Source organism: Carassius auratus, chromosome 45, assembly GCF_003368295.1.
Source record: "Carassius auratus strain Wakin chromosome 45, ASM336829v1, whole genome shotgun sequence".
Lineage (NCBI taxonomy): Eukaryota > Metazoa > Chordata > Actinopteri > Cypriniformes > Cyprinidae > Carassius > Carassius auratus.
In genome coordinates this window covers 4224211-4251651 of record NC_039287.1, presented here as the reverse complement: position 1 = coordinate 4251651, position 27441 = coordinate 4224211, and the positions used below count along the sequence as shown (strand labels likewise).

General features: G+C 36.7%; 1 protein-coding gene across 1 annotated transcript in view; it reads right to left on the bottom strand.

Annotated features, from left to right (window-relative positions):
* LOC113062977 (neuroblastoma-amplified sequence-like) overlaps positions 1-27441 on the bottom strand; it is a 125055-nt gene that overhangs the window by 29147 nt on the left and 68467 nt on the right. Inside the window, 9 exon segments of the mRNA XM_026233094.1 lie at positions 5992-6187; positions 7258-7347; positions 10045-10247; positions 11014-11223; positions 12891-13225; positions 14825-15078; positions 19832-19942; positions 20716-20948; positions 26942-27079. Of these exon segments, the coding sequence (XP_026088879.1) occupies positions 5992-6187; positions 7258-7347; positions 10045-10247; positions 11014-11223; positions 12891-13225; positions 14825-15078; positions 19832-19942; positions 20716-20948; positions 26942-27079 (1770 nt within the window).

Here is a 27441-nt window from a genome sequence, read left to right as displayed (position 1 = left end):
AACAGGACAATCAATGACAGAAAAAGCAACAGACAAATGCAACAATCAATCTCTCTGCAATCACATACAGTATCACATAATAAATGTGGCAACACTTTTACAATGTTGTGTTTCAATGAGTTTATGTATCACTGTAGATATAATTTAACAATAAACAAAAAATGTTGTTATATGATTCAACCTTTTGTTAATTTATAGATATAATATTGTCCATATGTTTAATTCATGCACATTTGAAATAAATAAACTAATATTCAATTATAAGACTTGAAATGCCAAAATGTGTTGGTATATGTAGAAACTGAAATTAATTTAAAATAAGTTAAATAATAAAGTTAAACAATAAATACTGTAAATAACTTACTATTTACTTAAAATTCTACACTCATTAATTAGTACAATATTCATCATTCTCAATATTGTTTTATTTAGCAGCAGTTTTAAGTGCAACAAGTTCACATTTGCATCTGTATAACATTACTTACATTTATTGTGATATATATACAATAAATATATAGACCTACAGCTACAAAACAAAAACTGCTTAGGGAAAAACTTATAAATATAGAAAATCCATACTGCATATCTGGGACCCCAATTTTTAGGGTTGATCTAGCAGTTCACTAGAATGAACTCAAAGATCCTATTTATAGGAGTTACCTGTTCTGAGTGTAAAGGGGGAGCAAGCAGTTGATTGTCAAGGCAATTTGTGAAAACGAGGGAAAAAGTGCAACCTCAACATGGCAGCAAAAATAAATAAATAAACACACACACACACACAAACAAAAAACACATGGCTCTATAGAATTTCTCTACAGCTACAATGATTTCTGCTGAGGGTATGTATGTGTCATTTTAAACCGGATGAATGTAATTGAGAGAGTAATCACATTCCACTGACAGTTAGTAAATGAGACAATAAAATCCTACCACTCTCACTCTGTCTGCGATCAAAGTCGTTTCCTCAATCAGACAACCCTGCAATAACCATCCCAGAACTTTCCACTGCTCACATGCGCTGCATCTTCCTCTGTCTATGAGCTTTTACTTTTCCTCTTGTTGATTTTCAAAGGACGGCCCCCATACCGCTTTGATAAAGTTCAAGAATGTTACCTCATACATCAGGGCGATAAACAGCACTGCAACGCAGCAGAAGTAAACAACAACAGAGAATATACAGCTCAGCAAAACATGCGACAGAACAAACTGATGCGAGACCTGAAAAGCAGCTCCTGCTTGGCAGTAGTAAAGTCGCAGTTGCTATGGTGCTGGGCAGAATGGGCTGGTGTGCAAGTTAGGAGATGATTAGTTTGGGATATCGGTGGTATAAGTGCCATATTAACAGACACAGACATACACAATTAGAGATGTTCCGATACCCTTTTTCTCTTCCCGATACCGATTCCGATACCTGGGCTCAGGGTATCGGCCGATACCGAGTACTGATCCGATACCTGGGTGTGTATCTGTATATACAGCTGTATATACTACTAGCCCTGTGTAAATTGCTAGAATTCTTTTTATGGTGTGCTTCAGACAGATCCCTCAATAAAACATGAACAAATACATGGTGAACTACTGTATTTATTACAGTATTTTTATTATCTAACATGAATTTGACAGTATTATTTATTTTCATATGCAAAAAAGAACTTGCATATGCATATGCAGCCAAAAATCTAACACCGCAAACTAAAAAAGGTATTTAAGTTTTACAATATAACTGTATAAAAAAACTGCAACAAATAAGTCTAGGAATATAAAAAAAAGATCTATTAATCAGATAATCTCTTTACAACAAAACAAGTAAAAAACAAGCAACCATCTAGGCATAATTATTATTATTATAGAGACGTATTATTATTACTGTAGGCTACAACAGTAGCTTTATATATTGTCAATTTACTCATGTAAACCAAACATTTATTTTAATGGGCTGCCATGAAGATCTTTGAGTGTCTGTGTTTATGATATGACAGTATTCTCAAATGAAACGGTAAATTCTCATGAAGTGACGGTTTATGCGTTCGTGTCCTCATGACACACAGCAGAGACTACAAAACAGCGAGCTCTCGCGCATCTGTGCCAGTCACCCACAGAGATGTAGATTTTGCGGGAGTAATATTTAAATAGTATTTTGCAGTTTAATATTCACAGACACTAGTATATATTCGGCTACTGTCTGGAGCCCTGCGCTTTGACTTACACGGAAGCGACTGAACGCAGCTGCCGGTACTGAATATACTCGAGAGTCTGTAACTACCGGTACTACAGAGACATACTGCTAACCAACGATCTATAATATAGTAGCGGCTTCACTGTCTTTTGGCAGTTTAGAATGTGATGAGTGATCCAGTCATATATAGATAAGGGCTGCTAACGCGTTTTCATTTCTTCTTCGCTGCTCTAAACAGGGGTTGCTTGTGGCAACACAGCACAACTTCCTGTGTTTTCAATGCATTTTGAGCAGCGAAGAAGAACCGTGCAGCGGTTAGGCAAAGCTTGCGGTCATAACTAGGTCTTTTTTAAGAAAATGGTATCGGATCGGTATATGGGTTCATGTACTCGCCGATGCCGATGCCAGAATTTGTTGTGGTATCGGAGATATTTCCGATACTAGTATCGGAATCGGAACAACTCTATACACAATCCTGTGGGTCTGAATCAGAACCCTACAAAATACCCTGATATAGACATAAATAAAGACACACATACACCTGGGGCTATCAGTTGATAGCCAGAATCTGTGGCTTGTGATGTAAACAGTGTCTGCTTCTCAGCAGACAGACATGCAACAACAGCGATCTGTGGACTGAAGCCCATCACTCGGGGTGCACAGGCCCGGCTCAGCAATCCCAATCAGGATTTAGCCATCTGAGATTGTGGCCTCCATCAGAGGACTCCACGCCTCAGTGAAACAGAGCCAATCCGCTTTCTCTTCCCCCAATCTGTTCTTTTTAAATACTCCTCCTCCTTCAGGGCGTGCCTTCTCATTACAACTCCCCTCACTTCCCTTCGTTTTTCAAATTAATGAACAATAAAGACACAATTAATTCATTTCATTGAGGAAAACAAAGCTATTGCCAACATTGGAGACCCAGTGTAGAAACGCAGCCAAGCAATAGGAAAGAAAGCCACAACTGAGACTTTTTTTTTTTTTAAAGAGAAGTGAAGTGATAATCTGTGGAATTAAAGGTTAGACTTCATTCTTAATGTTCAACATGCTCTAAACTAGCCACATCCAAAATCCATGACATGCCAAAAATGGCACTTTCCAACCATAAGCTTGATATTCTGTTGTGTGTCACTAAATAATGCTAATCAAAGACTGATGGGAAACTGGAACTACTTGCAGTAATCTCGAGGGGTTCTGTTTTAACCCTACGGAGTCGAAGGGTATTTTTGGGGCCTGGAGAGGTTTGTCATGCCCTGACAAATTTGGCTTTTTTCAGTTTCTTATAAATATCTAAGTCTAATCTCACTGTAATCAGCACATACTGGGCTATAATAATATGCGAGCAGCATGTATGTACATGATTGTGTTTTTGAGAAAAAAAATGTTATGCGTGGTTAGTGAAAAACTAAAAATGTTAAATCACTTGAATAAGGAAAAAAAGAAAAAACATTCAGAACATTGGTTACCGGGACTTTTGAAAACTGGAGCTTGTAGCCGAGAATTTTTCTTTCTAGATTACTTGAAAATCATCTTGCTTACTCTCTCACAGAAAACAATATATTGATTACAATTTTCTAAGACACTTTTTGTTGGTAAAAGTCATATGCGAGTAGGTGTCAACTATCATGAATTTCATTGTGATTTACACCTGAGAAGACAAAGGCCTGCATAATGAGCTGCATAATGAGCTGCATAATGAGCCTTTCGGTCAGCTGTGTCACTGAGTGGGAGGAGTTACAAGAAAGAATGTGAGGACAAATTAAATCTATATAATTTTATATGTTTGTAGTTTATTTAGAATATATTTAATTATCCCAGAACATAATTTAATATCCACTTGGGACTGCAGTTAAACAGTTTATCAGGAACAATCAAAGCTGACTTCCTAATAATAAAACTGATTGTTATAATCATCATCATCATTATTATTATTATTATTATTATTATTATTATTATTATTATTATTATTATTAATAATGTTGAAAAGAGCTGAGAATATTTTTTTCAGGTTTTTTTGGGGAGATAAATTGAAAGAACAGCGTTGTTTGTTACATTTGTTACAATTAGCCTACATTTATTTGTTACATTTATATTATTTACATCAAGCTTTTAAATGTTACAGTATTGTAGATTGTTATTGAAACTTCATAATGTTTGATTTGATTATACATTTAGTCAGGAATTATAGTTTGGAAAAAGTATAACTAGTAAAATGTTAAGACATTATGTGAAAACTAGTACAAGTATATAAATAAAAAGAGACTTAAAACTTGAACAGTCTCTCTGCATTGTCTTCTGTTGTGTGGGTGTATTCAAGCCACACGCTTCAATGAAACATTCTAATCTGAATAGCGCGTTCAGCGCGGGGGCATGGTCGCATTAGAAGATAATGAAGGGAGATGTGAAAAATGGACATCGCGTTGTTTTCATATGGATTACATTTCATTTAGTTTAAAAGTACATATGTTAGGCTTTCTATAGATAACTTGCTCATGTCTCTTCGTTGAGTATTCACAGAGTTACAGTTAGTTTTAACGACGCGTGTCTAAATGAAGATCAGCGCAGACAAAGGCTGTAGACAGCAAACCTTGTTTGTTATCTTTATTTTATAAATGCACAAAGTTTTGTTATTATGTCTGTATACAAAAAAAAAGTAGACCCTTTACAGATCCGATTGATGTATTGCTTATCTGTACGATCAAAACTGAAAGTGTCATTTAAGTTCTTTTCTGGGTTATCAGGAGAAAATGCCTCATAATGCGTATACACGTTAATTGACTTCAGAGGGTTAACCCCTGAAGATTGAAAGTTGCATTTAATTATTCTATTAAAAACAATTGGCAGAGTAATTATCTTAAAGTGAAACCAAACATCTGATAGCGTCTGATAATATAAATATAAATTTGCATGATTAAAGTTTGGTGAAAGAATGGATTATGTGATTTGGTGGAAAATGGATTACAGCATGCCATTTTGTAATGTGTGTTGAGTGAGATGAGAAATATTATGGAGGTATATTAATGAAAGAAGTCTTTGATTATGTCAAAGTTTGTCTATTCATCCAAGCACCTGTTCAATTATCCATTCATTTATTTATCCATCCATCTATTCATTCGTCCATCCATCCATCTGCTCATTTAGGGATGTTTCCTTGTTTCATAAAGCCTCATTTCTTCTTCTAAAGGAAAATATGTTTTATTAATTTCACTTAAAAAAAATATATAAATAAACAAGGTCCCTCTACCATAGGCAGATCTAAATACAAATAAAGATTATAGTTCAATTATGTTCTGCTAGTATATTTATCTGATCTCTTCGACTTTTGTAAACCAAAAGTTTAGCAAGGAAAATCAGAAGGTCATTCGCCTTAGAAGAACACTGACAGATTTAGACGGAATTGCTTCTTAGTTCTTCCATATATTCAACTCCAGCTTCACTGGTACATACAGACAGAGAACACCACATAAAACGGCAGAATGACATGTTCACATCCCCAAAGCAACATGAGGTGAGGCCAAAGAGCATGGCTAAGTAGGCAACTGGTAATCCCTGTACCAAATACATCTCAGTCCTTCACACACACACATACACACACACACACACACACACACCACTACATGTGCAAGAATAGTGAAGCAATTCCTATAAGCACGTGCTAACTTGCAAAGGGCTGCGCTGTATAATGAGATTACATTCACAGTGCCTCACGGAGGAAATAAGCTAATACTGAGTCAGAGATGTGGGAATGTAATAATATTTATGTGTGAAGTGTAAATCGTGTTTTGTGCCAGTGTGGGTATATGCATATTTTTCACCTTTCTATTTGGCCAGCAGGCTTTCAGAACTGCTTGGCTCCTGAAGAACACCAGTAGGTGGATGTCTTGATCGCTGAGGCTGAATGAATGTTCTAGGATCTGCAGGACCTCAAGTCGGGGTCGTACAGGTTTAGAATCGTCCCCACAGAAAGGTCGTAACCATGCCAGCATGTCCTCAGATGTTACCATATTCCCACTGAAATAAATTAATATTAAAATTAAATAAAACTAGAATACACACACACTCACACACACACAATGTATCACAATTATAAAAAAATAAAAAAAATTAAGCGGCACATTACTGATGATAATAAGAAATGTTTCTTGAGCACCAAATAAGCATATAAAAAATAATTTCTGAAGGATCATGCGACACTGAAGATTGGAGCAAGGGCTACTGAAAATTCAACAGTGTTATTACATGATTAAATAAAAATATAATAATACAAATAATAATAATAATAATAATAATAATAATAATAATAATAATAATAATAATAAAATTTATTAATACGGTTATAGTAAATTGTAATAATTTTTTGTTGCCAAATCGTACGTATTTTACGATTTGCACAATTCGTATGAATTTGTATGAATAACCTACACTTAACCCCGCCCCTAAACCTATCCGTCACTGGGGTCGTATAAAATCGTACGAGTGAGGTCGTACAAATTCGTACGAATAAGCCACCTCGTAAAATACGTACGAATTGGTCGTGAGATAGCGTTGAATTAAATACAATAACATGAAGTGTTTTTACAAGCAAGTAACAAAAGTCATTACAAATTAAGTAGATTGGTCGTTTACAAAATAGTAATAATAATTGTCAAAATGGGCATTCTTTTCATTATTGACTCAGAAATAGTGTTTAAATATTCAATCTTAAATATTTAGATCTTAAATTTATCATCTTATTTTCATTTCATAATGTCACTTTGATTCCCATTGTTTCAAATGCTCAAATGGATCTAAAAATGTAATTATATAAGCCTTGTTTGAAGCAACAATAAAAAGGCGATATAAGGAAATGCGATTGTACATCAATTTCAAAATCTATTGTTAGTTTGGCTAACAAACAACTTTCACGTCAAAACAATTGCTTACTTTAGACAATTATTATAATACCATTAACACAGGTTTCTTTTAATCATGCTATTACTGCTTATGTTATCTAAAAAAATCCTATTGAATTGCAGAAATATCTAAAATATATATGTTTAAATAATAGTAAAAGGGAACATTGCAACAAAGGATATACCTACCCGTTCTGTACATTAGTGTGCACTGCTGCAACAATTCCTTCCAGCACCTTCAAGGGGTCTGCATAATCTTTCAACGTGTCCTTGTCACCGCTGAAAACAAACAACACACATTCGCAGCTTGAGTTTTGATTCAATGTCTCGAGGCTTTAAAGTGGCTTGATGGCTGCAAACTTTGCATGTGTGTGCGAGAAACCGAGGGAAGGGATTTTCATTCTGAGCAATCTTAATGCTCATCTGCTGATGGTTCTAGCTGCAGGGCTCCTCTCTTCTCTTCTGGCCTCATCCGTCTCCCTCCATTAAAGGTGTTTGTGTTATGCTTTTCTGCATGAGGCTGCACTGCCTTATTATTTTTCTATTAATAATAGCTTTGTATTTTTACTCCAACATTTCATTACTACTTCTGCAGTAAACACTTAGCCTGGTGTTAAATAATCTGGCCTTTCTTCAGAAGCATCTTCTCCGTGATGTAAACAAAAGCTCTATTTTGCAGTTTCATTCAGTGCTGTTGCTGTATGTTAGACTTCACTTTCTCTTTTTGGTTAGGTCAATGTAACATAAACGATGCTTCGATGGGAAAATTTTCTGTCATTGTTGCTTCCAAACCATAAATTTTTCAGCATCTTTTGTATAATTTATAATATTATTTACTTTAGCTGGATTCTCACAACTGTATCAAATTACAGTCAGTGGATGTGCTGTTTAAAACAATAAGTGATTTAATTTTTCACCAGACTTTCATTAGCAGAGCGCTAGTCGGGATGCATCTTTCCACTTTGTCCTTGTTGTAATCTGAACAGCAGCCCATTTTATTACTACAGCATCATTAAAATGTTAATATAGTGTTAAATTCAAATAATTGCTCTGACATTGCTCTGGTACTCCAGCTATAATACATTTAGGAAGTTTGTTTTTGATTCCAACATGGATAAATTATTTTTCAATCATCTAAAATATTACATTCTGATTATAATACTTTTATAATAATCATACAAAGATTACAAAGATGTCAATGACTTTTCTATGATACTAATACTTAAAATATTCCACATACAAAACTAAAATACCATTCAAAAGTTTGCAGTCAGTAAGAATTTTTTATGCATCCCTTCAGTATGCAATGATTTTTTAGCATCTTCAATATTATGATACAGACTGAAAAAACTTTAACCTTGCTTTAAAATTCACTAATCGCAACCACACACACTTGGAGTAACAGTGTTTCTTTTACTCCCCAGATATAAACATCAATCATGAGCAGGTTGTAGACCACAGATTCCACTTCCTTTTAAAAAAGATGTCTGACTCACAGGACGCAAGAAATCTAGGTAAATCTGAGGATACAATTTGATGAAATCAACTTAAATAGTTTTGACAATTTCATGTGCCCAAATCATTTCATTGTTAATTATTCATATGCCCACCTCTGCAAACCAGCAATTAGCAGCAGAAGAAAGGAACACGCTTTAGTTATAAGCAATTACCTAGAATATGAATCATCAGCGAAAAAAAAAAGGGGAGACTGTGTCTGAATAAAAGCAAACTGTGATCAATCTTAATTTTTCTGACCATGGTTTTCTCTGATTCAGAAGAACTTTACTAATCCCGCTTGATTACAGACGGAGCTGAAACGTCTGATCACAGACTCACGAAGCAGGATGACTAATCAAGAGGTGCAGAATGATCTTGGAGTAAAAAAAAAAAAAAGTATTTGGTTTGAAAAGGCCTATTCACAACAACTTTGTTTTGTTTAAAATTCTAAAAATTGGCTGTAAAAATCTGAGTGGATGAGCCTTGTTCAAAGCAACAATAAAAAGACAACATATGTACATTAATTTAATTGTGCTTAGTCTAATTTACTATTTTCACATGTCAATACTAATTAAAAATAATATAAAAATTCCCTACTATACTGTAAAAGACATTAAAATAACATAAAAAAAATGTAAAATGAAAATTTGAAATTAATTGTTTGTTTTTAAAGATGAACGTAAAGTGATTAACGGATGAAGCAAAAGTAATGTAGTTCATGTAAAAATGTTGAAAATAAGAATGCACAAAAAACACGCAATACTGGCTGACTGGTTATATTAACACACACATTCATATTTAGTCTGTATTATGTAACATACTGGCTAATGAAAGTTTTTTTCCCCCTCACAAGAAGATCTAAATGGAAATCCTCTGAGAAACATTTCTCTGCATTGCTGCAAGATTCAATACTTGAAACTTGCTGAATGAGAGCTGTTCCACCAAGTCGAATGATTAATCCCCAAAAAATGATCTGTCCAGACCACTGGGCTCTTTAAATGTTGGTAGCTTGGTCTGAAACCTTAAAGAATAGGTTCAAAATAACTGCCTTGAAGGGCTTCACAAGTTGTGGTGGAAAATCAGAGATGGGTTCTAAAAATCTAAGCTAGCATTACCTGCTCTCTGAATTGCTAGTATTACTAAGGACACGCTGTTATTAAGAACCAGCCAGCAGGGAAGGTGCCCACCTCCTAAAAGCAGGAGATGAAAGGTAAGAAAAAGAGAGGAAGTGAGCTGTAAAGGAGAAAGATGAGAGGCCAGGGCAGAGGCCAAAGCTGTGTTTAACTCAATCAAGCAAAAACACATCCAGCCAGACACAGGTTAATAGAGGTACAGGCCATAAAGTCAGAGACTGAGAGTGGAATAAAGAGACAGAGAAAGCATTACCAGCGATGTATAAAACAGACAGAGAGAAAATGAGGGTTATATTAAGAAAACGACGCTGGCAAACAGAAATCGGCGAACTGCAGCTCATCGTACCTGAGAGCAGTTATGATTCGCTCCACTGCGTCCTGGACTATGCTCTCCACCGACAGGTCGCTCGTTCCCACGCTGACTGCGAGCAGCTGCTCGATCCGTTCGAGGGGCTGTCCGTCCATGACCATTGTGATGGCCAGATGGCACACTTTAGATTGCTCGGATCTGGACAGGTCATAAATGCGACTGTACTTCTGCAGAAGCTCCTAAAAAAGACAAGAATGCAAAGTAATTAACACCAAATCATGCTCAGAAAACTCTTTATGCTTCCCATCCTCTGGCGGTAATCAATGAGTAATATGTGCGGAGACTAAAACAAAGCCTTAAGTATCTTTAAAGACATACAGTAGCAGTACACCTGAAGACAAAGAACAAAACATTTTGTTTGGGTGCTGAGAATCAAGAGGCACAAGCTCGTCTCACACACACATACAGAATCCCAAAACCTAGTGAGCTCCACAATGAGCATTCTTTTCCTACTTTTCTGTAAATAGCAGTGCTACTTTAATTCAGGGACTCTCCTACACTGGCAGGTTGCAGGTAGCAAGGCAACTGGAACAGAGATTTACAGTACACTGCAGTTTCCACGATCGTGCACATTCCTATGGGAGCATGTTGTGTGACATGGTGAAGGTGTGTCTGTAATAAGATGCGGCAGTATCTGCTCGATAAGTGTGCAGTGTAAAAATGAATCCATATATTTCCATATACAAATGGCTCAATGTGTGAATTTAAGCAACCACAGGCTGATATGGACTGCCTGCTACTATTCTGCAGACAGCACACCAGCTACAAACCTGCCAATCAATCACAGCCACTGTCACACAGGACAGGAAAGGGAGAAATTGTATAGGAGAAAGTAAGAGAGAAAAAAGGGGCAAGTAAGATGGGGACATACATAATATTTAAGGCCTTGCTTACTGTTAGCATAGGTCTCACGAGAGTGTGTGTGTGTGTGTGTTGACCAATTACCTCTTGGCTTGTCTTGAGTGACAGAGGGAAGGAGTGGCTCAGAGTCTCTAGATGGGTAAGAGACTGCTGTATGTGAGTGAGGGCGGAGTCAAAGCTGGAGGCGGAGTTTTCACTTCTGTCATCATTACCCTTTTTCTTACTCTTTTCGCTAATTCCTTTTAGAACCTTCTGTGCCCGCTTAGTGATCTCCAGCCGGGACTCTACTGACAGCTAAACACACAAAAGCAAAGAGAAAAACATGTCAATGAAAGAGTTTTTTATTTATTTATTTTTTTTAATGTTCAATATTTTTTTTATACCAACTTTTAAAAAATAGGATGAAATCCCTTGCTATAAAGACAGCTATTTATTTTCATATACATTAAGATAAACGACTATAATATTAATATACATCATTACAAAGTTTGTGGTCTTTCCGATTTTTATAATGTTTTTGAAAGAAGTCTCTTATGCTCACTAAGGCTGCATTTATTTGATCAAAGATAGCCAAAACAGTGATACTGTTAAATATTATTAAATGTAAAATAACTATTTAGAAATGATTCTAATATGCTGAATTAGTTCTTAAGAAATGTTTCTTGATGTTATCAATATTGAAAACAGCTGTGCTACCTCAAAGTTCAAAATAACAGCAGATTTCCATCAACACAATAAATAATCCGCATAATAATAGTAAATAAATGGCTTTTAATAGTCAATGAGTAATGGCAATGAGTGTTTGTAACTTGCTTTCTGCAAAATCTAATCATTATAACATTATATCAACATAACAATCATTACAATAACATCATCTGAACACTCCAGGGGCCACCGAGCATTAGCAATTAGCCTTTTGATTACAGGCTCATTTAGGATGTTTGCCACAGAGCCGTGTGTATGTGTCTTTTTCTGTATGCATGTGGGGGCTTGACTTGCAAGCAGAATAAATAGAATATGAAGCCATCTGTGAGAGACAGGAAGAGATGAGAGGTGCTAAAACATCAAACAGCACTTAGTAGACATGAACATGTCCAGAGAAGTCAATGAACACACCATATGCATAAGTTATGGCATATACTGTACATGTGCATGTGTTGATTTTAATAATTCATGTTATTGGACAACAGACTTTAAACATGTCAATCTGGGCACCGTGCTTCACTTAGAGTCTATGAGAGCAATCGCATTGGACAAAGCGTCTGACTTGATGCCGCAAAGTGGATACAATGTGGAAAATACATTAATAATCACTTTAAAAGTGCATTTTTAAATGGAAACGGCAGTGGCCAATAGCTTTGTTATAGTTTCAAATACAGTTAATGATTTGTCGATTTTAAAAAGTGAGTCATTAAAATTTTTCAATTTAATAACATTTCAGATGGACTAAATGCATAAGTAAAAGGTAAATGTATCAGTAAACCAATAAATATATTTTTTAAATGGACAATATATATATATATATATATATAAATTGTCCATTTAAAAAATATATATATGAATAGTACATTAATAAATAATTCATTTGCACCTTTAAAACTGCAAATTAAGAAAAAATCTTCTTTGTCGTTTTAAATAAATTTTCTATTTGCCAATTTAAAAAGTGATTTATTTGTGGATTTCTTTTCTTTTTTTGTAATACACTGATAATCATTTTAGATTTTTTAGTTTTAAGTGGCCTTCCCAGTCCTCCACTAAGCTCTCAAATAATTTAAATGATCATGCATTTGACTGACAGTATTTGAAATAACACAGCTGTTTGCTTATAAAGATACATTTATAATCTTGTACTCACTGTAATTTTTGTCAAATATTTTTTATTTTTTCTAGTTTGAAAGGATTTTGTAAGTAGAACTTCGCAGAACCCCAAAAAACCCACTCATTTTCTGCATTAGACTCACCTTACTGGCGGCTTCAGGGGAAAAGGTAATGGCATCCAAGAAGTTAACAGAATCTACAGGCAGAAGTCGGTCAAAGTATTTGGCACAGGTGTCATAGGCATGCAGGAAGTCGGGATCACTCTGGGGGGCTTTTTTCAGCACATGCTGATCCCCTTCCCAGAACAGTTTATGGAGCCAGGTGGCATGTACAGCGCTAGAGGTAAGCGCTTCGCCTCCCTTCTGGGGGATTCGAGGGGCCAGTTTGGAGATTGACAGGACGTTCTGGCTGGTCAGTACCGGCTCCAGAGCTTTCAAAGGATCGGAATCCTCATCCGTCAACTTCTTATAGTCCAGACCTAAGCAAAAAGACATGATTTCAGCATCATATAGAACACAGACTGAAGCTAGTTGTCACAATACAGTGAATATTTATCAGGATGGGTGTGTTTTTCATAAAGTAAATTTCTTTATAAATACAAACCTTAAACTCTACAAAAAGCTATTCTTGCACATCATTCACTAGTGCACTGAATTTTTTTAACTTTTTGGATGACCATGTTGTCACTCTATTGGGCAAGTTGTCACACTGGAATATATTTTGTGCAGTTTGAGAATACTCTCTTCATCTCTACGAATCCCAAAAATGGGACATTTAATGCAGTTTCCAGCTTTCATGAGGTTTCTATTTGTGTCAATCTATGTGAATAGGTGAAGACTTGGCATGCCTCCAGGAAATATCAAGTCTGACAGACAACATTACACTGACACACAAGGCCTCAGAAGGGCATTCACCACATACATACACTCTAACAGACAGAGCTGTGGAGAAAAATGTGCTCTCTCTCTCCCTGGGGTTGTGGCAGATGCTACTGTATGAACAGAATCTGTGTCTGGAAGCATGCATGCATCAGAGTGTGTTTCCGCTGCCTACTAAGTGCAAGTGTTCAAAAGGGAAGGTATCAGTTGAGATAGGAGAGATTGTGGTGTAAAAACTCTCTGACAAACTCCCCCCTGACCTCTCAAAACACTCTCTCCAAGATTATCAAGTTTAAACAAGACGAGATCATTAGTTCTTCTAGCTCTTTTCAGAACTACAGTGAGTCAAGTCTGTCTTAGGGAAGGTATTTTTATGATATTTAAGAAGTGACACAAAGCAACTCATAATATTTCATCATAAGACTACAGATTATATACATATGCGGTTCAAAAGTTTGACACTGGTACGTTTTTTTTTAAATGTTTTAATAGAACCCTCTTGCACTCACCATGGCTGCATTATTTATTGGATTGAATATACAGTAAAACAGTACTACTGTAAAGAAATACTACAATATTTTATATTTAATAATAGATTTTAAAATGTAATTAGTTTATGTGATGGCAAGCTGCACTTTTAAAAGCCATTATTCTAGTATTCAGTATCCCATGATCCTTTAGAAATCATTATGATATGCTCGAAAATGGTTGTGATGGTTAATATTTTTGTGGAAACTGTGATGCATTTTTTTCTGGATTATTTGTTGAATAGAAAGTTCATATCTAGTCAAACAAATTCATTTAAGTACACAACACTCTTGCAGTTATGAGTGAGCGATCCTGGTTAAGTTTGCCACTATCACATGTAGTGCCTCAACACAGGAGAGAGAGAGAGAGAGAGAGAGAGAGAGAGGTACATAGCTAATGAACTCATTCAAACCTCACTCCATGTCTCATTTGTTTCACAATAATCTTTCCTTTCTTATCAGAACAGAACAAAACTATTGTATGCGGGCTAATTAACATTCCTCTTATTTCCACTGGCACCCTCACAGCTCAGTGACCCATTTCCCGCTGTCTCAGCTGGAGAGAGATGTATCATTACATGGGAAGTTTCTGGTTATGGTGTTGATTGACATGCTTGCGAGCAGGAGCTGATGAAATCTGATGTGTTTGTTTGGACTCTTGCTGTCACTCACCGATGGCGACGGCTTTGAGCTTCTTTAGCAGTTTGAGGTGCGTGTCGGGCTTCATAGCAGATTGGGGGAAGAAGCTTGCGCAGCTGCAGTTTTCCAGAAGAGTGAAGTAGAAGAGGAGTCGGAGCTGGTCGGTTCCGGCTATGCTAGGGTACACATATTTAGTCATGTGTGTGTAGAATGACTCCGGGTTAGTCTTTAGAGTCTCAAACAGGCCCAGAACCTCCGTCCTGTCCTCAATGTCTTTGGTGGAAAGCCTGAAGGAAGACAGAAATAAGAGATGGATGGCAATGGAAGACTGGAAGGTGAGAGAAATGATAGAATGAGCAGTCGTAGCCAAGGTCTGTTGAAGCAGTGATCACTCAACCTTTCCAAATTGCTTGTAGAAAATCAATTAAGGCAATGTGCAGGCAGTTTCCCCCCAATTGTCCCCCGAACCAGATGAGGTACATTAAGGTCGCTGTTAATATGCTGTGACGGCCCACTCGTGCTAGAGAATTGATTTCGTTTAATCTAAAAGAACTTCGTCAAACTACTTAAAGTACATGAAACTTTATTCACCATGGTTCGACCACTTCCAGGACCAAAAAAATGATAATTTCAAGCAGTGAATTATAGCCTATGGCAAGGGTTTACTGACCCACCATAAATCCGATGTCAGGTTTGGATTCTATCGGTGACGTTTTTTTTGTAAGCGCTGCTCTGATTTCCATAATTTATCTCCATGGTGACTTCATAAGCAGGCGTGTGGATTGGCCCTCCACCTCGCTCTAATTGAATGGCTTTTCAGTAAAGATAAACAGCTTTATGGCACCACAGAATATCCCATTGCAATTCTGATGCATTGAAATGTTTTATAGAGTTGGGTTATCAATAAATTACCATGTGAACCTTCAATGACTGCCAAGTCCATTTATCCAGCAGGTCTGCTGATGCTGTACGTGAGGGTGTAACGTGTGAGAGGGAAGGGGATGGAGAAAGAGTCATAGAGAGAAAGAGAGGGAAAAGACATAAAAAGCATGCTGACTCGCAAACAGGACAGGAAATAAAAGATGGAGTCAGATTCATGGGTTGCGTAGACCTCCACAGAGGCAGAAAAAAGACCACTTAAAATTCCAATGTTGTGAAAAGTCTTAGCTTGTGAAATTTCTGCGTTTGCACATATTTAATAATGTTACCAGTGTTTTTTTTTTGGCAATGAAAGACGATGTGAAATACAGGCAAGTCTGTAAGAGAACGGCTGAAAAAAAAAAAAGTAAAAGTTCTCAAATGGCACTGTACATTCCTCATATAAATTCAACTAAAATGCTGATGGAGGAACCTGAAATGTGCTAGCATGCTTAAAAGTCCACAAAGGTCACATATGAAGCAGTTCTGCAAAGAAGAGAAAACATGCATAAATAACTACACAGTAAGTATTTGGCTGCCATTATTGCCGCCTAATTGCTTCCTTTAATAGATACATGCAACTTGCAAATATAAAAATGTATTTAATGTAAATCTCTGTGTTTTTAGTTCACTTATGCTTCATAGGTTCTTGCTGAAGCTCTAATTATATTCAGTGTAAAAATATGAAAAAATGCATGTGGGAAAGACAGCATATGGGGGTGTAAAAAATTTCCCACAATACTGCAAATTAGTTCATATAAGGCGCTTTCTACAAATACTGTACACTTTGGTTTCTACTTTGGTTACCTTCTATAGAGCATAAGAGGCACAAATCCCATATTTCTGTTAGAAATATAGTGTCAGTAAGAATTTTTTGTTTTAAAAGTCTTAAGGTTTTCACATTAGATGATCTTGTTTGGTCCAACATCTATTCTTATAAAATAATATCTATAAAAACAAATATTTATTTATTTGTTTAGTGACTAGAAACATTCATAGGACACATCCAGGTCTCAACATTTGTGTAGATAAACACTGTACCTGCATGTTCTTATTGTGTTACAGCTAATCATATTCAGCATTAATGCAACAAAATAAGCGAGCTGCAGGGTGCATGCAGCCATTTGGACAGAGCCCAACACCTATCCATTGTCCACGGAGCGTAACCCCTATGGACTTTAACTCATGTTTTATGGATATGTCTATACTGGCTGGAGGTACGATGTCTTGGGGCCAGAAAGAGAGACAGAAAGAGCAATGCTGAGAGAGGAATGTGAGACAAGCTGGAAAACAACAACAGGCCAGAAGAAAGTGAAGAAAAGAGGAAGATGATACCAGAGACAAAACAGGTAGGACAGAAATTACAGGAAGGAAATGCGGCAGGGGAGAGATAAAGAGAGGAGCCTCTGACTGCAGTCTGCTTATTAACACAGAATAACTGCTTCTAACAGAATCAATACTTCACTAAACACAGCAGCCATTAATCCTGTCTCCTGCTGCAATTACAAACCAAAGAACAGATAAAGGGTGTGTGTGTGTGTGAGAGACACAGAGGCAAAGGCTGAATTCAAACTCAATTCTTCAGTCAAGGACAGGCTAAGGCACTAACCCTCTTCAATATACATACAGTATATATATATATATATATATATATATATATATATATATATATATATATATATATATATATATATATATATATATATATAGGAATAGTTATAGGCCTCTTAATTTAATTGGACAAGTGGCTTCAGCATCAGAGGGCAACAGCATCGGGACAGTCCAAAATAAGAAGAATTTTTTTTGTTTTGGCCAAGCTATGTAAATGTAGTCAAGCAATGCTCAGATTGACTTGCAGCAAAGATTGATGCTGTGGCATCTTTTTTAACCATCTGAAGAAAAAAAATTACCAGAAAAAATGTATATTAACTGGAAAAATGTGAAAAGTAACTTTATAGTAACATCATGATTATAGAACTACTGTAAAAGTAAAGTTACATTGCAAATAATTCAGCTTTGATAAATCAAAATTAAACATGTCAAAAACTACAAACATGATACAATAGGCTACAAAAATTGTGTTCCTTTAGCCCCGTTGTACCGTATATTTGGTTGAAAATTAGTGCAAAACTCAGCTTAATGAATAAAATGAGAAAAAAATTAATGAATAACAGGAATTGATGCCAACAAAACGTCTGTTCAATTTGAAATAGCAATTAGAACCTGGCTCAAAATGCATTGAGCTATAGAAGCTAATGCATTATATGGCAGTCGGTGTGAGGTCTTCTAATGAATCATGAATTTGAAGACTGAAATAAAACCCGATTTGAAGCAATTCATGCAGAGTTTTGTAAGAGTATCCTCAGGGTACACAGTGCACCACACAAAGAAAGCAGGGCAGAATAAGGTCAAAACCCTACAGTTTATTCATCTGAATTGAACAAGGAACCAATGGAAATATCTAAAACCAAGTAACCTCAACTACCATATTCAAACTCCCAAAAACCATTCCATTAAGTCTGTGAAGAGCCCATTCATTCAGGTGGTCCAAAGCATGACTCAAATGATTAACAAAATCTGGCCTAGCCAAATTATTAATGCACAAAAAAGCATGACTGAATATACAAAGCAGCTGTCCAGAAAGAGCAAGATAATTTTGGACTGACCATCTGTCCTATGTAGGATTCAGGAAAAATATCCCACATTTGAAACATTTTGTCCAGATTTCTGAAAGTTGGAGTATAAAACACAATTTCATTATCTGGTTAAAAAAAATTAAATTAATAATAATAATAAATGAATAAATAAATAATAATGCATACCACTTGCATGAATTCAGAACTCACATTAAACACTTAATTTATAGTGTTTATTAATTTTAAGTTTTCACAATTTAATATTTAACTTAATTTTAGTATTTCTTCTATTATGCTTAAGTTTGCAAATGTTTTGGCAATACATACCATCTGTCATATCAAAGCACACTGGAAGGGAACAGAATTGATTTGAACTGATTTAAGCTGAATGGAATAGAATGCAGCATTATGGAATGAAACTGAAGCGATTAGAATAGATGCAAAGCCTATTTGAGCCATTTCAATCCAAACCAAAAGCAACCATTTCTATGCAACTCAATTGCACAGAACTGCTTTAAAGCTCACGCATGACACAAGGGTAACTTGAACTACTGTAGATGCTTAAGAGGCAAAATTACATCATGAATACAATAAATCTAAGCAGAAAAAAATACACACCAAAGGATTGGCCCTTTTTCAATGCCTTTGAAATAACATTTTAACCGCATCATATGCAAATCACATAAACTGAGTAAATAACATAAATGATGCAAAATATGTGTTGACGAGTCCTCATCAGTCAGAAAAGCCTATTTGCTGACAAATTAACAAACAGAAACTGCAAAACAATAAAACTTTTGAGTAATTGCCAAAGTTGCTCAAACTCCCTCTGTTGCCATTCTCTGGTAACATCTTTGATAGGGGGGAATATGTTCTACACAGAGCTTCCAAAAAAAAAAAACGGCAAAATAAAACAGAAGCCTTGGGGATGCTAATAAGCATGCAAGGACTCTCACAGATGAAAAAAAACAACATCACATTCATAGTAAATTTAGTTTCATCCAAGCAATCTGTACTAAACAAGTAAAGTCAAATGAGTGCATGTTTATGTAGAGGGAGGGAGAGAGAAAGAGGGTGATTAAACCCGATGAGAGATGGAGAGGGAGTTGATTAGACCAGGCTTTGAACAATGCTTCAGCGGCAAATTTACCGTGCAGCAAGCTCAGGAGAGGTGGCACGCTCTTGTGTGTGGATTTTCAAAGCCTTATAAAACTGACTACAAAACTAAACTACAGGTCTGGCAAGTCACACAAACCGATCGCCTGGAAGCCATTCTCTGCAATCGATCCATGCAATCTACTGTTTGCGCTTCTAGAGCGCCGGGGTCGCAAGGTTCTGACCTGCTGGGGCCCCTTTACTTCCAGGAAAAAAAAACAGTTACTTGTGGAAGAGATTGCTTTTAACTGAGGTTTTGCAGGCTCAATCCCCTGAAAAAGTGTGAGTGCTGTTAATGTCTGCTGTGTGTGTGAAAGTATGAGTGTCTTACCCGCTATCAGTGAACAGGAACTCAAGGTGCGTCATGTGCACTTCCCAGAGAGGGATGCTGTACCGCTGAGCCAGAGAACGAGATATCCCATACACACTCTCATCTAGTGTCCTACATAGACAGAAAAAACAGATTAAATGATAGAACAAAAGATATATACATATATACTAACAGACAGACAGAGACAGATAGATAGATAAACAAAGACATGCATAGACAGACACAGACAGACAGATAGATAGAGCATTTCAATTACATTTTTCATGAAACTTTTTTTTAGAACACTCAAGCTTTAGTTTTTAATTAGATAAATTCAATCTTTCTAATCATGGCCAATTTGGCTGACCATCAAAGGCCAGGCATAATATATTCCTAAAAATCTAGATCTGTCTTGCTCTGAAAGAATGATTTGATCCCTTTTCTGGCTGCTCTTGCAAATCAGATCTGCCCTGAGCTGCTGGAACTTTACTCTGCAGTTCCTACAGTGAGTACTGAACGTTGCCAACTCTTGCTAGACCTTAGTCACCCCAGACCCGTGATTCCAGTGCTCACAAAACTGAGTCTCAGGCTCCGTAAAGCCAGAACTCTTGTTTGGATCAAAAGATCAATCCTAAAACATGAGCTTCTATTCCAGAGACCAGCAGAAAGTCATACTCAAAGGACAGACAGATAAAAGTTGTAGGACGCGTGTCGTTCTCTTTCAACTCTGGACACATTCTTTGTGAATGCCAAGCATCTGCAAAGTTGTAATCTAGAGAAAAGGTCATTTCATACTTTCCATTTATGCCCCATTAGAGATGACAAAGATGAGTAGCTATATTAATTTAAAAAGTATATGTTTATGTATACAGTATGCTTTTTTGTGAGTGGCACACAGTACTTACTCTGCCAGACCCAGAATAGTTTCTTTCTTGTACTGGTTGTCGCTGCTAAATCTCTGGACATCAACTCCACGGCCGAGCCCCTGTAGCACCTGAGCTTGAGTAAAGTCTGTCAGTCTCTCACTGTATAGTCGTAACTGACCAATCAGGATCTGCAGCTCCTGATCCCCCCAATCACATCCAGCGTGGTCTGTCACATGCTTGGTCACAAGACGAATGAGCTCTCTAGGATCAGCCTACATAGAAATAAAATCCAAAGAATCAATACTGTTTAAACGGAGCAGCGAGTAAGACAGCAACAAAAGTGCTTAACTATGCAAAGTAGAATCTTTCACATCCTATCCATGAAAATGAATTGGACTGTGACAACACACATTATAACACAGTCTCCGATCCAATACCAGTCAACTTATTCAACCATAAAACTTTCTGTTTCCAAGATTAAACTAAACTGCGAATCTGGGATTCATAATGTGGTCTCACTTCTCGAACTGTACAGTATATTGCCTCATTACTACGGTACACCATTGTAATCGTTGTGCTAAGTAAGAATTAGAATTCAGTGTTATCCAGTTTGCCATGAGGAGAAATGAACAGGTTAAGAGCCTTGACAGAAGTACAGAATCCAGAATGATTACTCACTAATCTATATGGAAATTATTACCACGGCATGTCATGAGTGTAATAACAGACTCTGATAATGGGAAGCTGTGTGGGATTGTGTATTGTTGAACTCTGACCATTAAACAGCACCTGTTCTGTGCTGACAATACGGACAGAAAAAAAAGACAGATTAGAGGGAAAGAAAAAGGTACAAGAAAATAGAAAAGCATGTAAGAAATGGAGCACAACGACAGACAGACGTGTTAAGGAAGATAAAACAGAGAGAAGGATAGAAGGATCAGAGAGAGAGAGATGAGAGGAAAAGACTAAAGGAGAGTTATCTTGGATGAACTAGTTTTGATTTTAAAAATCCTTCTTTGTGAACAAAAATGTTAAAAACAATTAGAATTTGCATATATTCAACGGTAATATTAAAAAACGCTTATATTTAAATATTTCAATTAATATTAAATACATCACACTATGATATATATATATATATATATATATATATATATATATATATATATATATATATATATATATATATATATATGTATGGCACCCCTTGCAGAATCTGTGAAAATATGAGTAATTTTAAAATTACGCTTGTTTCCTTCTGGAGCATCAGTGAATGTTTGAATCTTTTTAAATAGTTGTGTTTGAGTCCCTCACTGGTCGAGAGCCACTGATCCGTGGGATGCAGAAAAGAGAGAGTGATGGATGGATATGGCGAGCATTTGAATCCCCTCTCCAAGACAAGCTCTTTCATGATGAAACATCTTTTTCCAGCTATTCTCTTTCTGTCTCTTCCTCATACTTTGTCTTTAGAGACTGTCAAACCAACCACAAGCAAGACTCACCCTGTAGCTTATCTGTCAATTGCGATCCATCTTTTGCTCTTCCTGTTGTTCACACCTGCCATGTTATGTGCGAGTGTAATCGGGTTCTCCGCAGCCCCGAGTGCACATGTGAACTATAATAACTGACCCTGTGGCTGATGTGCTAGGGGATTTAGGCCAGTTTTAGACAGTAATTACCTCTAATGATGTTAAAAGACCTTTTTGGATGGGTTAATGTGTGAGGTTTACTGCATATTTGCATGCTTTTTAGTCGGCAGTGCAGTAAAATAACAGACTTGTCGCATTTTGCATCCACATCACATTTATTTCTGCTAAATGTCCACAGGTGTGTGTACAAGAGTGTAGAGGTGGCTGGTTTAGTGCCTCTCTCTAGGGCCTAAAATATCATGCTTGATCAATCACTTTTCATGATTAAATTTTTTTTTTTGTAAATCCAAAAAAATGATAACAGTGGCGTCTAAAACTGCTCAAAAGGTATAGGCAGAAAACTACAGTAGTAGGTGCTACAAACATCTACTGCTTAAAAACACCTATAAATATAATGGAAACGTGGGTGGGCTGGATACACACTTGTGTGTGTGTTTGCTGCAGGCTATGATGAACGGTTGTGTACTCAGTGGTTTGTTTGCCTCGCTCTCAGCCTGACAATTATCCTAAACAGCACTTAGACTCCTTTTCTCAAAGACAGAGGCGAGCAACTTGGCTTCGCCCACCAAAGATCTAGCAGGACGGGGTTTATATTTATAAAAAATTAAAAAAATAAATAAAAGGAATTGGTCTAAAAAAGATGAAAGCCTTGCCTACTGATGCTTAATGCCCGAAAAGAAAAGGACAAAAAAAAAAGGAACATCCATCAACATCAAATAAAAGGCTGATAACTAATCTCCGCATCCTCGCTGGTACCCAGAATGCAATATTAAATTACAAGCTCGCGCTGTGTATGACAGACGCAGCACTTGCTGTAAACGCGTCAATCGTTAATAATGTGTTTATCAAGCAACAATATCTCTGAAAGCGGATTTCAGAGTCCAAAGGTAGTCTTTTAGCTGTCGTGCCATTTTATAATCATCCTGGAATCTGTCTGTTATTCCACATTAGAAAATGGATGCGTGGTATAGTGTAGATGGGCTGGTAACTGAAACTTTGGCAATACAAACCCCTACGACAGTGATTCATGAACTAATCAGCCCTGAGCAAGACGTTTAACCCTAGACACTCGAGGGAGATTAGAGACTCAGCAACAGTGGCGAATGGGATGAATGGAATACAGAAAAACATCTGAGGAAATTTGTTCATTTCTTCTTCACTACTGTTACCAATGAAGCTGTGTGACAGACTAGGTGATAAAATGCCATTTGTAATTGTATGTTTAGTACATCTATTAAAACAATCTACTACACTACTACTTGACGATTCATTACAAAAGAATAATGAAATCTGAGTAGTCTTTGGTCAAATAAAAGTAGAAAGCATGCATTTCCAAGGATGCACTGCTTTCATTTAAGACATGCGCTGCTTTCCATTTCAACAGGATCAGGACCAGAACACAACACCGGTTACAGAAGAAAACACTTGCTCACTGTTAGTAGGGCGTCACAGTACAACAGGATCACAGACTCATTCCAAAACAGAAAACATAATTATGCACTTAGATTTGAAAGAAACATCTTGTTGGGCTTAATTTGCAATGCAAAGGCAGCGCGCCGTTTGAGATGGAGCAGGATTCATCCCAAGTCCCGACTGCACGCTCCTACGGACCTACTTGCTTTCAATAACAACACGTACATGTGCTGCCTGTGATAGTGATGATGTCTGAGGGGGATCGGCTTGGAAACAAGGCAGAGAGAGCAAAGGAAAGCACAGGGATGGATGTGTGACAGGAAAGAGAGAGATTATGTGTTACGTGAGAGAGAATGAGGAGGTTTGAATTAAGAGAAAAGGAAGGATAAATGGATTACCATAAAAGAAATGGAAAGATGGAGAGAAAAGGCAAATGAAGAGACAAATGGATAAAGACGATGCAAATTTGAAGAGGTACAAACGGCGGGGGCGTTTGAGGCCTGCTGTACAGCTTGTCTGCCGCAGCAGACCGTCTCCTTCAACAAATATCAGCAAACACGAAGCGAAATGTCACATTGAAAGAGAACAAATGAAACTAAAACACAGGACATCATATTCTTTCTCTTTCCATCAGTGGTAATGGATTTCCTCTAGTATTTAACCAACCCCACATAGAGGTACATTACCATCCATTAAGAGAAGTGTGTTGATGCGGATGTGCGAATTGACATACGGTGTACAGTGAACACTGGCCACTTACTACCATAGCTTGCCTTGAAAAAAAATCATTCTTAGTGCACATGTGGACAGGTCGCGGCAGTGAATTCAGCAAACTTCAACCTTGAAAAGATCTACAAATAATAATTTCCTTCCATTAACTTCTGCTCTTTAAAGGGGAAGGCCATTCAAAATTCCCAGTTCGGATGGGAAAGATATTGAAAAAGGGAACAAGCTAAAGTATATATCTTTAAAGTCTGTCATTATTTTATCTCCTGCCGAGGCGCGATAGAAACAGCTAAAAGGGCATAAAATGGAACCAAATAATAGACTTGTGACATGCCTTATTTGAGTGTGCTTTTTTTCAGCAGGTGTTTTGTTTATCGCACACTCCTGTGCACGGAAACCTGCAGCAGCCCTGAGACTAACTGCTCAGCGCTCAAGGGTGAAACGGCAACACGGGATCTCGGTTCACAGGTGCTTTAATCATTTCTTTTATTCTTGTCCTTAGACTTAGCCTGGCTTTTGACTTGAGCCATAGAGTTCGGTTGCCATTGCAGCTACACTACTTTTCAAACGTTGCTTAAAATTGCTTAAAAATTTCTCCTGCTTTTTTTCAGCCAAGATATATTACATTTCTAACGTTACAAAAGATTCCTATTTCTAATAATTCATCTTCTTTTGAACTGTAGATTCATCAAATAATCCTAAAAAAAAAAAACCGTTTTTCACCAAAATATTGATGAAAATAAATAATAAATAAGAATCATGTGACACTGAAGAGTGGAGTAGAGCTGCAGGAATGAACAGGAATAAATGGAATAAATAACATTTTATTTGAGATGTTTTAAAATGTTAATTTAATTCATATTTAATTCATTGTTGATGGACCCCACTGTTCACCAAAATATAAATACATAAAAAAAAGTCATATAGGTTTGAAACAATGTGATCACGAATAAATGACAATTTTCTATTTAAATTGAGTAAAAATGCCCCTTCGTATACGGCACACTTGATTTCCCCAGAAACTGTATATCTGTGATCTTTGTAAAACTATGACAGAGCCACAGTGCTGATTTTTTCACTCTGTGATATAATTATAAGAACATTTCCTTGTGTTTTTTTCTTCCTCATCCACCCTGTTCAGCCCGTAGCTAAGCAGAGAGCTGATAACTAAGTGACAGCTCTCAGAAAGCAACTGTGAAGACTCTGAAACAAACACAGACCGTTTCAAGCTCACAAGAGCAAAACATTTAATGACTCGAATTCACAGAATTAGCTTGCAGGTCTAGTTCGTTAAAAAAAAATATCTCCAAACCTTGTGGCAGCAGCAGCCAAGTGTTCACTGAAACTATGTCTAAATATTAAAATATCATCAAACCACTCCTGACTCATAATTTTCTTTACATATTTTTTTCTCCTTTTCTAAGCCATATTCTGTAAAACATTTTGTGTACACATAGAAAATGGATTCACCTTAATAGAAACTGTTAAAATGTAAATTAAGAAAACCAGAAGTATATATAATGTCTTTGAGTTTGTGTCGACATTTGCAGGCAACTGCAATCCTCATCCAATATAACTCCACTAGTGCACTTCTAGTTTTCTTCCAGAATTCAATACAGGGATCTATGCTTACATCTTTCATGAGTCAAAGTCTCAAAAATGTAGGGGAATAGTCAAAGTTCAGTCTTTTTTATGAGTATAACATTAGTCTTACAAGCAGACAAGAAGTTGCCCTCCCTAAAGAAGAACAGGGGAGGAATGAAAATGGAAAGAAGCAGTGTGAGTCACTGTTTCATGATTTTCAGGATGATTCTGAAGTTGTAACAAATATAAAAAGTAGTATGCAGTGCACTAGGTGTGTTTCTCATTAGACCGTTGGTGGGTTGTGGACTGTACAGTCAAAGAAACCGCACCAACAACAAATTCTGTTTTGTGTTGTTCCTTCATTGTTAACTAATAAGTCTTAAAGGGAACTGAGAGGAGCATGCATCATTATAACACACAGACAGAGAGAGAGAGAGTCACGAGGGGAACGGGAGGGAGAGATGCTGAGGTGCAACAGAGGGTGAAAATGAAAGATGGAATTATGATAATGGAACGGAGGAACTGGGCAACATGAAAAATGAGAAAAGAGGCAAGCGGAGAGAAGATGCAAAAATTTGCAGAGAAGCGGTAAAGTGCTGTCATGTGTAATGCAGATAAACCTGAAATATTACAAGAAAAGAGGAAAAGAATGACACCATAGGAGCTGTGTAAAAGAGACAGAGGTGGAATGTGCAGAGAAATGGGCAAAACACAGAAAGAGAAAAGGGCTGATACCGTTTTATCGGTCCATTTCAAGGTGAGAACTTTTATTGTCTCGCTAATGAATTCTGTTCTGGACTCGTGTAAGTGTTTGGAAACTTGCTAAAATGATAGATAAAGAAGAATGGCTGTGGAATGGAGGTTGACAGAGAAAAGTGTTTGTGCACGCTTACTCTGTAAAGTGGGCTGCACTTGTCTTTAAAGCAGGGTGCAAGGCGGGAGTAGATCTGAAGAGAGTAGTAATAGGCAGCTAACTGCAGAGACAGTGCTGATGGAGGTTGCTTCTCAAAACACGTGTTAGCATCCAACACCTGAAACACAAAAAGACAAAGAACACTGATCACTAATCTAAATTGGTTTCCCAAACTGATCTTGAGGAACACTATTGCATGGACAGTACTGTGTTCAAAACCATTGGCTCATTAACTACATAGCGAATTTTACATAGTTTATTATATATGAGAAGAGAGTTAAAGTGTGTTGTGTAGATTGGTTGTTAAACCATATGCTTTTCTAACTTACATTTTAAGATGTGTCTGTTCTTTTCATGTAGGAAATATATCAGAATATATTTGATTTTAATATACTGCTGAGTGTCAGTATTTTGGACCAATGAGATTCCACTGTGGGCGGGGCTAATGAACTAAATAAGGGTGTTGTGATATAATAATGA